The 12,235-nt window shown below is 44.1% G+C and overlaps 1 protein-coding gene across 1 annotated transcript; it reads right to left on the bottom strand.

Annotated features, from left to right (window-relative positions):
* Positions 1–1,103: 1,103 nt before the first annotated feature.
* On the bottom strand, positions 1,104–11,788 carry LOC137331647 (E3 ubiquitin-protein ligase TRIM7-like). The gene is made up of 6 exons (XM_067995581.1): positions 11,223–11,788; positions 11,034–11,129; positions 7,623–7,853; positions 6,926–6,948; positions 4,486–4,595; positions 1,104–3,447 (listed from the first exon to the last, which is right to left on the bottom strand). The coding sequence occupies exons 1-6, from the start codon at positions 11,784–11,786 to the stop codon at positions 2,906–2,908; spliced, it is 1,566 nt and encodes a 521-aa protein (XP_067851682.1). The 5' UTR covers positions 11,787–11,788; the 3' UTR covers positions 1,104–2,905.
* Between the last annotated feature and the right edge of the window lie 447 nt (positions 11,789–12,235).

Below are 12,235 nucleotides of genomic sequence, written 5' to 3'. Positions count from 1 at the left end.
ATTGCATTTTCTGGTAACTTTATATGCCTCTTCCTTTGATTTAATACTAGCTTTAATTTCTCTTGTTAGCCACGGTTGGACCGTGGGTTTTTGTGCCTTAAAGGAATATATATTTGTTGCAAATTATGTATTTGCAACAAATATGTATAATTTCTCTGTACATATATATATAATTTCTCTGTATTACCATCCCCTTCATTATCCTCAAAAGATTTAAGCTCTTAACTAACAGATGGGTTACATTTTGGGAGTTTTACTTGTTTTTGAATGAACCCCTGACCTTTCAATTTTCATTCTTGACTCTTGGAGATCTGCTTTCAAAGGCTGTTAGAACTTCCTTTAACCTTCTACCCTTTCCAAAATCTTCCAAAACCTTCTGCAATGTCCTGATTTTGACAGGCAAAATATGTTCTTTGGTTTATCGCCAAGGAAGTCCCACTTATGGGACAGGACCATGAGTGACCAGTCAAGATGATCAATTCTGTGGTTTGAACCCTTTTCAAAGGTGTCATTGAACTGGGCAGGCACATGTCAGAATCTATAATTGCCACATTTCAAGTAGTTTAACGTAGAACAGGACTCCAATTAGGTGTTATATTCCTTTCCTCTGTTTGGCATTTAAATAACATTAAGGAAGACATTTTACTGAATACAGGGTTTTTCAAGTTCTTCTGTCATGAACTTTATCAGTTTGAGGACTGTAACACATTAGTTTACAGCTTTGCTTAGGTTTAGTTGAACTGGCACCAGGGTCTTAATTGGAACTACCCAATGACAGTTGAACGTATGTGTCCCTTGTGTCTCAGGTTTCACAGAATGCTAGATTTTACCCTTTTTAGTTTTCTCAGAATGCCTGCAGTTTGTCCAGGATGAGTAGTTTTCCTGTAATTATGTCCAGAATGTCCCTGGCTTTTTACAAGGCCCCCCTCTTGTATAAGACTCAGTCTTGGTCAGATCCTCATGTGGGATATTATTAGGATCTATGCTTGAAATGATCATCTCCACATCGGCCGTACAGACTGTAATCGATTTTCCCATTACTGTCGCAACAAAGGGTTATTAGTCCTTCAACGATAACTTCCGCGTGATTCGGGCCTGAGCGGTTATTCAACAACAAGTTTTAATAATGACTTATGACAGTATTATAATACAACTTTCTTCAGCATTACTTTAAATGACAAGCAAGTAATACAACCTGGTTTTCCCGCGGACTCAAGGTGATTAGACTCGACCTCTGTAGACTGCCTCCTGTAGACTTCCAACTATCCTGAGAATTCTAACTTTAGGGATGGAGCATGCCCTATCTTTATACTATTCGGCTGCTTTGTTCTGCACGTAAGCTTCTCTGGCCTTACCTCCTAGTCGTTAATTATCCCGTCAAGCTGACGCCATGTTAACAACTCAAGATGAGCTGTTTCACGTAGAGTCACTAGTCAACTTGACCTTCATCTCTGTTATGCAAGCTGTTCTTGTTCTCAGGAATGATATCAGTCTCTGTGGTATGTTGGTTCCTTGGTAACCACATCCCTTACCTGGGTGCAGAATTTCTCATGACCTCGCCCCCACCAGTATTGCCCTCTTGTTAAATGCCTGGATGCTATGCGAGATGGGATACTTGACCATGCTTGTTTTAAACCAATGCGTGACCAGTGCTGCCTGTGAGTGACACTTTGTGCTGAGAGTGCCCAATTGGGGAAACAGCCTTATAAAGCAACCTCACCACTCGCTAAATATACAGTTTGACTTTGCTGAACAAATGGGGATCTATCACTTAGATGCCTTACTAGTCCCTGAGCTCACATTAAAAGTTCATATTGTAACAGCTCCTTTATCACATTCCCTTTTTCCCCTCCAGCTCTTCCCGTTCTACTAAAGTCTTGTGAAGGCTTCAGTTACAGTCAGCTTTTGGGTGAATTAATGCACAATATTTTTTTAGTAAAGGCTCCACATAAACATTAAGAAAAAAAATCTTCTTTGCAATTTGGGATGAAATTTTCTCACCATGAAGAATTCCAACAAAAATTAATAACAGAAGCCTGTGCTAAAAATGTACTGCAAAACTAAAAGGGCAAAGAAGTGACCAGGGGTTATTTTGAGTTTGGGCGATGGTGTAAAGCAGGAGATATTCGATCAGCCACCCGTGATGCATCTCTCCCAATTTCCATTGACTTCAATGGAACTGATAATGGGGAGAGATGTATAATGGGCGACTGATTCAATATAGCCCGTTTTACACTTTCGCCCAAAGTCCAAATTACTCCCACTAACTCTACCGTTCCTGGAGCTTCACATGAGGCTCACTCCACATGGGAGAAATGGGCACCCAGCCCAATCTGGCCTAAGCAGATGGCAAGCAACAGGACTTCATTGTAATGCATTATAATATTTCAGTGAAGCTATGGCTCTATTGTTGAGACCACCTTAGGCTGATGTGCCTGCAGGAAAATAGAGTTTTGCAAGGAGGCAGTGCAGACCTAGCTGTATGGCTGCTGGCCAGATGTTCTGGTTCCACAGCACCTGCTCTGTTGCTGTGCAGCTAGCCTTAGGGACTGTTCCTATGGAACCAGAAAGACCTGCCCTTGTTTCAGGTACCAGCCAGTATTCTAGCAGAATAGAAAAGGGATATCCAATCAGTAAAAGTTTAAATTTATATTTACTGTTAATCGCAGAGCTCGGAAACATCAGGATCAATCGTTGTTTGAAAATCTTAAATTAAAGTAATATTAAGGTCAGCTGTTCAATATTGGAGTGAGTTCAGCTCATTGATAATCAGGAGCAAGGTGGGGGAGGGAAGATTGATGAAGATTTTAGCTTGGGATTGTGGGACTGCACAATGAAGGGAGGGACTACTCGACTAAGATCCGATTTGGACTGAGTCCTGAGGTGAAAATATTGTTGTGAGATGTTAGTGATACTCCATTGACAACATGGTCAGCACTGTACCACTGGCAATCTCCAGCACTGGATAAAGAGGCTCAGTGAATGTTCGGTGGAAAGTGTGCAAGAGGGTTAGACTGTTGCCTGACACACTGTAAAAGGAGATTATTCCACAATCAAAATCCACAAACACTCCCACTGTGGTGGGGCACTCTCCAGTTAGTTTAGTTTTACTACGATTATGTGAGGCTGTAAATGAGAACATTCCTGTTTGAACACACCAGGATTTATCATTCTGTCCCAGTGAACATTCATTACCCCGTCCTTTCCGGTTGATGCTCCTGTAACAGACTCCGACCTTCCATCCCACGTTTACTCTGGGCTTCACCTCCCAATAGGAGCGGCCGTAGCTCACTCCTGCAGAGCAGAGGACCTGTCCCTTGCTGTCAAATCTGTCTGGACTGTCTGGGTATGGCTGTGTATCACAAGCTGCCAACACAGTGCTGTTACTGTCAAATAGAATGAGGGAAGGATGTGCTGTGTCTGGATCCAGAGTCGGTGTCTGTCCATCTGTGAATGAAAGGAGACATCAAATTAAATCACTGTCACTGAATCCTGTCAGAGTGACCGAGGGTTTTAAATTCAGTGGGAGACAGCAGAGTAAATCACTGTCACTGAATCCTGTCAGAGTGACTGAGGGTTTTAAATACAGTGGGAGACAGCAGAGTAAATCACTGTCTCTCACTCCTGGCAGAGTGACCGAGGGTTTTAAATATGGCAGCTCCCTTTCCATGTTCTGTTTCCAAGTGTTTTCACGTGAATATGTACAGCTGCCATGTTGAACCCTGTGTGTACAGTGTATTGTGCTGAAAGATGAGGTGCTGTTCCTTGAGCTGTGTTGAGCTTCATTGGAGCAAAGACAAAGACAGAGACATCAGAGTAGGAGCAGGGCAGGGAATTAAAGTGACGAGTGACAGGGAGCTCAGGGCTGCACATGTGGACAGAACAGAGGCTGCTCAGCAAAGCGATCACCTAATCTGTGTTAGTCTCCCTGATGTAGAGGAGACCACACTGTGAGGAGTGGATACAGTATACTAGGTTGGAGCAAATTGCTGTCACACCCAGAAGGAGTATTTGGGGGCCTGGACAGTGGTGTGCGAGGAGGTCAATGAACAGGTGTTGCATCTCCTGCTTTTCCATGGGAAGCTGCCAGGGGAAGGAGAGCAGGTTGTAGGGGTGATGGAGGAGTGAAGCAGGATGTTGCGGAGGGAATGGTCTCTTCGGAATGCTAGAAGGGAGGGGAGGGAAAGGTGTGTTTGGTGGTGAGATCATATTGGAGGTGGTGGAAATGGCGAAAAATTTAACCTAAATGAATTTTGGTGGGATCAGCGCTATGGGTTCTGGGTAGACGCATCCTGGCACTTAATCGGGGATGCGCCTGTCACACATTGGAATTTTTTGACCATTTTTCCACAGGAAGCATTTGGAAAAAAGCATTATTTTTAAAAGTTGGGGATTTGATGCAAAGTGTATTCACAGAAGTTTAGGAAAAATGCACTTGGTGGAAGGTAGTCATTTGCTCATAGGCTATTCATGGGGGTTACTTACAGAGTGTGATCATCTCTCCTCGGTCCCTCTGCACTTTCTCCTGCTCCACAGGATACTTTAACAGCTCGGCAATTTTTGGTTTATTCAAAGGTTTAAGCAAATAGCTCATTCTAGAGGAATAATATAGATTGCAAGGATCACAGAAAGCTTAGATATGACATGTAGATTTAACCTTGGGATCTGGGTCTGGGTCTGGTCCCACAGTAACTCAGACAACATGGAGTAATCTATGGGATAGTTAATTTCAGTGTAACTCTGATATTCGATCCATGAGTTTATTTTTAGAGGTACAGTACGGTAACTTTTCGAATCAGTGTGCACAGATTTACAGGTGCATATCAGCTGTGCTCCAGTTCGTGCAGAGAGGTCTGGAACGTACAATAGTGATGGAGGATAAACCCAGAAATCAGATTAAAACAAGCGTCTATCTCTGGAACTGAGCCAGTGCTGCATTCTGTGGGAATTTTAGAAAAAATGGAGAAGGTGACATAGACTTTAAGGCCCCATTGACTGGGGCACATCTCCAGCGAGGGGAGACTTTTGGCTGCCATGGAATTGCTCCCCTGACTCTGGGCCGAAGCTCCAGCCTTGAGGTTACTTGAATACAGGTGGTCTTCACCGTCTCCATCAGGGGGTCCCACTGAACTGAGGGGTGGAGTTTTTTGCTGAGGCAGGTGGCCTATTGCAGCATAAGGCAGCTGTCGGTGAAATGGAAATTCCTTTTTCTTAAAACTTTACACCTACCTCTTGGACCCTGTGCACAGCTGCAATCCGAGAAGGATTACACAGAGCCTCGGTGGGAAAAACACTTAGGGCCTCCTTCGTTGACCGTTGAACTGTGGTGCCTGGACCTAAAAGGTGCCTCTTGTATCCATAGAAACATAGAAACATGGAAAATAGGAGCAGGAGGAGGCCATTTGGCCCTTCGAGCCTGCTCCACCGTTCAATATGATCATGGATGATCCTCTATCTCAATACCATATTCCTGCTCTCTCCCCATACCCCTTGATGCCTTTTGTGTCTAGAAATCTATCTAGCTCCTTCTTAAATATATTCAGTGAATTAGCCTCCATAGCCTTTCGTTGGTAGAGAATTCCACAGGTTCACCACCCTCTGAGTGAAGAAATTTCTCCTCATCTCAGTCCTAAATGTCCTACCCCATATCCTGAGACTGCGACCTCTCGTTCTGGACCCCCCAGCCAGGGGAAACATCCTCCCTACATCCAGTCTGTCTAGCCCTGTCAGAATTTTATACGTTTCAATGAGATCCCCTCTCATTCTTCTAAACTCGAGTGAACACAGGCCTAGTCGACCCAATCTCTCCTCATATGACAGTCCTGCCATCCCAGGGATCAGTCTGGTGAACCTTTGCTGCACGCCCTCTATGGCAAGTATATCCTTTCTTAGGTAAGGAGACCAAAACTGCACACAATACTCCAGGTGTGGTCTCACCAAGGCTCTGTATAACTGCAGTAAGACATCCTTGCTCTTGTACTCAAATCCTCTTGCAATGAAGGCCAACATACCATTTGCCTTCCTAACTGCTTGCTGCACCTGCATGTTTGCTTTCAGTGACTGGTGTACAAGGACACCCAGGTCCCTTTGTACATCAACATTTCCCAATCTATCACCATTTAAATAATACTCTGCCTTTCTGTTTTTCCTTCCGAAGTGGATAACTTCACATTTATCCTCGTTATATTGCATCTGCCATGTATTTGCCCACTCACTCAACTTGTCTAAATCGCCTTGAAGCCTCTTTGCATCCTCCTCACAACTCACAATCCCACCTAGTTTTTTATCGTCAGCAAACTTGAAAATTTTACATTTGGTTCCCTCATCCAAATCATTGATATATATTGTGAATAGCTGGGGCCCAAGCACTGATCCCTGCGATACCCCACTAGTCACCGCCTGCCACCCCGAAAAAGACCCGTTTATTCCTACTCTCTGTTTCCTTCTGAAGATCCAAATAAACCACGACCATTGGTCCTCCCTTATCTATTCTACAAGTTACATCCTCAAAAAATTCCAGTAGGTTTGTCAAACACGATTTCCCTTTCATAAATCCATGACTTTGTCTAATCCCGCTCATATTTTCTAAGTGTCCTGTTATCACATCCTTTATAATAGACTCTAGCATCCAGTGCTCCAATGATGTGAATTCTGGGAAATATGTGGGAGGGTATATGTCTCTCAATTGCCTTTAATTACAATAAGCCCACCCATTATATATGTCCACCAGCAGGCCCCGGCACTGTTAAATGGAGGGGTGGCGCAAAGAAACAGCAATGCAGTGGAGCGTATCCCCTCCCACCTACCCCTGTTCTACTGGAACATTGAGCAGCTGTTGGGTGGAAAGTCTTAGCCCAGTTGTCCAGTGTTTGACAAACTTTTCACATACTGTCAACTGAATGATATGAAGCTGGTTTTCACTTACCCGGCTGTAATTGACTGAAATCTCTGTAATAAAACAAACGAGAAAACTGGGGTCAGATAGAATACGCAGAATGTGCACCAGTGAATGAGATTTAGTAGGGTTATAGAAAAACCATTATAGAGGACACATCATGCATGCCCAAGTTAATTGGATATTTTTTGAGGGAATCATAGAGTTGTGTATAGAAATTTTTAGAAGGCATTTGATTTTTAAAAATTTGGAGATTGGGAATCTCAGCTGCCCCAGGGATGCCCAAGACCTGCCTGATGCAATTTTCAGGTGGGCCTGTAAATGGGCGAGCAGCACGCCCTCCTGTTTCCGGCGGGAAGCTGATTAGATAAGAGAACCAGAATCCTACACTAGTTGTAGGAACCTTCCCGACCATTTGTTCCAGGCGGTGAGCAGCCTAACAAGCGGTCCTTTAAAGGGACTGTTGGAGGCCGCTCTAGAACAGGCCCACAAATTTTTGTTGTCTCCTGGTTCCTCAAAACTACTGCTGGCCGATGCTTGCTATTGACGCTCAAAGCAGCCCATTGCCATTCGAAGCATCACATTGCCAGTCGAAGCAGCACGTTGCCAGTAGAAGCAGCCCATTGCCAGTCGAAGCAGCCCATTGCCATTCGAAGCATCACATTGCCATTAGAAGCAGCCCATGGCCAGTCGAAGTAGCCCATTGCCAGTAGAAGCAGTCTATTACCTGTATAAACGGGACACCCTCATTCATTGAAAGATCAGTTAGATCAGTCAAAGATTTCTCAAACACGTTCACTTTATTCTGCAGCTTGAGAATTCTGGCATCAATCACTGCTGTCATACGGCTCTGCTCTCTGTTCAGCTGTTTTAAAGCTTTATTCTCTTCATCTTCAATCTGCTGCCTGCGAGCTTTGTACTTCTCCTCAATGCTTCTTTTTGTCTTCTTCATCATCTCCTTCAAAAGGAAAGTTTGAGTAATTTACACAGTACAGATCCTGTCAGTCTACACACACCACACTATCTTCATCAGATATATCCCATCACTGCGGTTGTGTCCTTAAATGGAGAGAAAGTACAGCCAATGGAGGATTCAAAGAATGGATCGTCTGCGGTGAGACCGACAGGGTTAGACACTGTCCTGTCACCTCGAGAACTTTCCAATCCAGCCCAGACTGATGGGCTGATGGTCTTCTTTCCCTGCCCACTGTAAGAGCTCAACATGAAATATAATTTGGGGCAGCTTCAGCCCAAGTTCTCATGGGCGTGAGCCTACCGCATCAAACTACATTTCATTCAGTAAAGTATTTTGTAGCCCCTCTTTGACTAAGGTTTTGGTCTCCCCTCCTAGTATCTCTGCCTTTGACTTGGTGTCCATTATTTCCTTACACCTGTGTAAAGTGGCTTGGGACATTTCTCTATGTTAAGGACACTATATAAATGCAAGTTGTTGTAGTTGTTGAATTTGGAGAGCTGCTGCCCCGTTCCTACCTGAAAACAGGGACAAAAATCATCAAAGCTGAGGATGAGCAGAAAATAGAAAATATTCTGAAAATACTTCCTCCAACTATTCACAAGGGAAGAACATGAGCAACATATCCCAAATAAAATCAGTGACTTGGTTATAAATGAGATGGAAGTCCTAGACAGGCTAAATGGACTCAATACAAATGAATCCCCAGGGGCAGGTGGTATTTATCCCAGAATTGTGAGAGAGACTAGAGAGGAGATTTGTGAGGCTCTGACAACGATTATGAAAGACTCACTACACCCTGAAGAAGTAACAGTAGATTGGAAACAGGCTAATGTGGTGCCCATATTCAAATAGGATGACAAAACAGACACAGGAAACTATAGGCCCATTAGTCTTGCTTCCATTTTGTGTAAAATATTATCAGGAGTAAACTTGAAGATTATCGGTACAATAACCTATTCTGGGAACTAGCTTTACTATGGGTAGAATGGGCGAGGTGTGATTGTGCCCAGAGGGGTATCGCAGGGATGGATGAATGTTATAGGAGCCTTGAACTGCATGGGTGAGATAGCAGCGAGGTCATAGAGGGCAAAGCCAGCATTAGTGGCCTATGGGCAATAAGTGCATCGGATGGGAGGGGTGGGCGGGGAGGGAGTTGGCATAATTGGGTCTGGAGGACGAGACGTCATACAAGGGTAAACAGCTTAAGAACAGTCTATGGAGTGTCTGAGGAGGCTCTTTATCCAGGTTGTGGGAGATGGTGAGGTCAGAGGGCTGGTGCCAGATTCTGGTCAATGGATGTGAAGCAGTTCTGGCACCTGCTGCAGCACTTTAAAGCATCCAGCTGGCAGAAAGCTCCAGAGATGTCTCTATGTCATCACTCTCTCTGGGTGCTGCATGCCCATTCTTATCTCATTTCTTATTCTTTCACTGATCTATCACAGAAATGGAGGGGAGGCGGCCCTTAGAGGCCAACTCAAAGGGCACATAGGAGGCAGCGGCATGCTGCCCATGCTGTTGTGCTAGAGTTGCAGGCCCCACACCAGGTCCTGCTTGGAATTCAGCTGCCTTGAGATGTGGGTCACCTGAGTCCCAAGAAACTAGCAGGCAACCACCTCTTGTGACACAAAGCTTCAGGTGGCAACCAGAAGAAGCACCAGAATGGATCATGGGAAATCACGTCCAGGAGAATCCAGGCAATGAGAAGTAGGGCTGAATACTGTTGACGTATAATAAATGTGACTTGTTGGCAGAGTGCGTGTGTGTTCACCCTATAGGTTCGAGGAATCTCTACACACGATAGCTTTCGTAACCTCATTAGTCCAAAGTCCACAGAAACTACAGGAAAGTACCATGTATACAATTAGATCTTAAAACCATACAACCTACTCGTACCAGATCATCAGGACAGAAGTCACACTTATGATCCAGGACACCTCAGCTGGGTCAGGCAATCCAGATGGAATGAGCCGTTCTCCCAAAGTATCAGGCTACATTGGACTTCGTCATATTTCTACCCATAAGTAAACAACTCTGGCCATGTGACAGATTTCCGTACCGTTTCAGTGAATTACACGGGGCCCCACTCTTATCTATATTCTCAAGGCTATTGCAATCTGTTCCTTGTCTTGTTAAGCTGAGCTAATTTCTTTCTCCGTACTTTTCTGTTATCCCTAAACTAGGTAACTTCCTATTAATTGTGTTGGTTCTTACACTACTGAAGCCATATATTGTTGACTCGGTCTAAGCTATTCTATTGTTAATTCTCGATTTAGTCTACATTGTAGTTAACCATAAACTGGCTGGGTTGCATTTACTTCTGCTTATCTTACTCTGACTGACTGGTTTGATCAAGGTGCTTCCTTCGTTGTCAGCAGAATCTGTTAGGCATAAGTGACCTGCTTCATGTACTCTCTTCTTCTCACGATAGACTAACTATCTCATCACCCTTTGTGGGCCACTCATGTTACCACAAAATTACTTGAATAGAAAAAAAGAAATAAAGACATGCATTTATATAGCGCCTTTCATGACCTCGAGACAAAGCTCTTTACAGCCAATGAGATACTTTTGGAAGTGTAGTCACTCTTGTAATGTAGGGAATGCAGTAGCCCATTTTCGCGCAGCAAGGTCCCACAAACAGCAATGAGATGATGACCAGATAAACAATCTGTTTTTTAGTGATGTTGCTTGAGGGATAAATATTGGCCAAGACACCAGGGAGAACTCCCCTAATCTTCTTCGAAACAGTACCATGGGATCTTTTACATCCACCTGAGAGGGCAGACGAGGCCTAGGTTTAATGTTTCATCCGAAAGACGGTACTGCCGACAGTGCAATGCTCCCTCAGTGCTGCACTGGAATGTCAGCCTAGATTATGTGCTCAAGTCTCTGGAGTGGTTCTGGGAGGCAATACTGCATCATGACAAAAACGTCATGACATCTCCCTGCAAATTTGGCATTGGCATAGAAAATTAATTGTAGCTGGTCAGTGACCATTTGAACACAGAGGAAGTGGAATCCTTTTGTATTCAGGAAATACAATTGGTTCACAGTAAGGGTCCACATTGCAATGTGGATGTCACCTCCTCGGTGCCTGTTACTTACGTAAAGAATTCAGTAATTTTACAGAAGCTTATTTCATGCTGCAAATTTCAAACTCACCAAAGTATTTTCCTTTTCTTTCTGAAGATTTTCCAGAGTTACTTGCACAGTGACAGCATTAACACTCATCTTCAAATGCTGATTTTCCAAATTATTCTAATGGGGAGCAGCAGAGATAGAGTCATTTCAAGTTGTTGCACTTTATATATTGAATTAAACTCAGATACATTTTCACGAATGCACACATACCTTCAGCTCCTTCACTGCTTCATTGATGCTGATTAAGTTGTGACCCTTGTGGTCTCCTACTAAAGCACAGAGGCTGCAGACGCAGACCTCATCGTCCTTACAGTAAACCTTCAGAAGCTCTTGGTGCTCTGTGCATTTTTCACCATCCACATTGACGATGGGATCTGTGAGAGGGCAGCTTTTAAATGCCATGTTTACCTGTTGTGGTTTGAGGTGTATGGAGCACATCGATAATTTACATTCCAGGCAGGATTCAATAGCAGGGCGCTGCTTCTTGGTGCCGTAGCTGCAGGGAACCATATCCTGGGACAGAACCAGGCCCTTGTATTTCTGAACTATGTTTGCTAGTTGGAAGTTCTTCTCCAAGCGGGGCCTTACCTTGAAACTTGCTTGACACTTTGGGCAGGAGTAAGTGCCAGAAACGGGCTCTTTCCACAATTTTTCAACGCAGGCTCGGCAGAAGCTGTGGTTACAGGTGAGTATCACCGGATCAATGTAAATCTGCAGGCAGATGGAACAGGTTAGTTCTTCCTCCAGAGAGTCCTGCTGAGAAGCTGCAGCCATGTTTCGACTGAAAGGAAATGAATCTGAAAGTGAAAGTATTTCCGCACATAGCGTAACAGGATGTGTCACCAACACATTTGGATTCAGCTACATTAACTTAACCTCAGATGAGTGAATGTGTCAAACTTGATTGGGATGTGCAGACGAGCTCATGTCATAGAATCATAGTCATAGAAAGATACGGCACAGAATGAGGCCATTCAGCTCATCGGCCGAGAAAGAGCTATCCAGCTAAATCCCAGTTTCCAGCACTTGGTCCGTAGCCCTGTAGGTTTCGGCACTTCAAGTGCACATCCAAGTACTTTTTAAATGAGTTGAGGGTAGCTCAATTAAATCTCCCCTCGGCCTCCTTTGTTCCAAAGAAAACAACCCCAGCCTATCCAATCTTTTCTCATAGCTAAAATTCTCCAGCCCTGGCAACATCCTCGTATATCTATGTACCCTCTCTG

Source organism: Heptranchias perlo, chromosome 13, assembly GCF_035084215.1.
Source record: "Heptranchias perlo isolate sHepPer1 chromosome 13, sHepPer1.hap1, whole genome shotgun sequence".
NCBI lineage: Eukaryota > Metazoa > Chordata > Chondrichthyes > Hexanchiformes > Hexanchidae > Heptranchias > Heptranchias perlo.
This window is presented reverse-complemented; position numbering and strand designations above follow the sequence as displayed.

What these genes read in the sequence shown, in the direction of transcription:
- LOC137331647 (XM_067995581.1), bottom strand. Translation starts at nt 11,786, where the DNA reads ATGGCTGCAGCTTCTCAGCAGGACTCTCTGGAGGAAGAACTAACCTGT. An exon ending in AAGCAGTGAAGGAGCTGAAG is followed by an intron (nt 11,130 to 11,222) that starts GTATGTGTGCAT and finishes GCTCCCCATTAG; the next exon opens with AATAATTTGGAAAATCAGCA. An exon ending in AAGAAAAGGAAAATACTTTG is followed by an intron (nt 7,854 to 11,033) that starts GTGAGTTTGAAA and finishes TTCCTTTTGAAG; the next exon opens with GAGATGATGAAGAAGACAAA.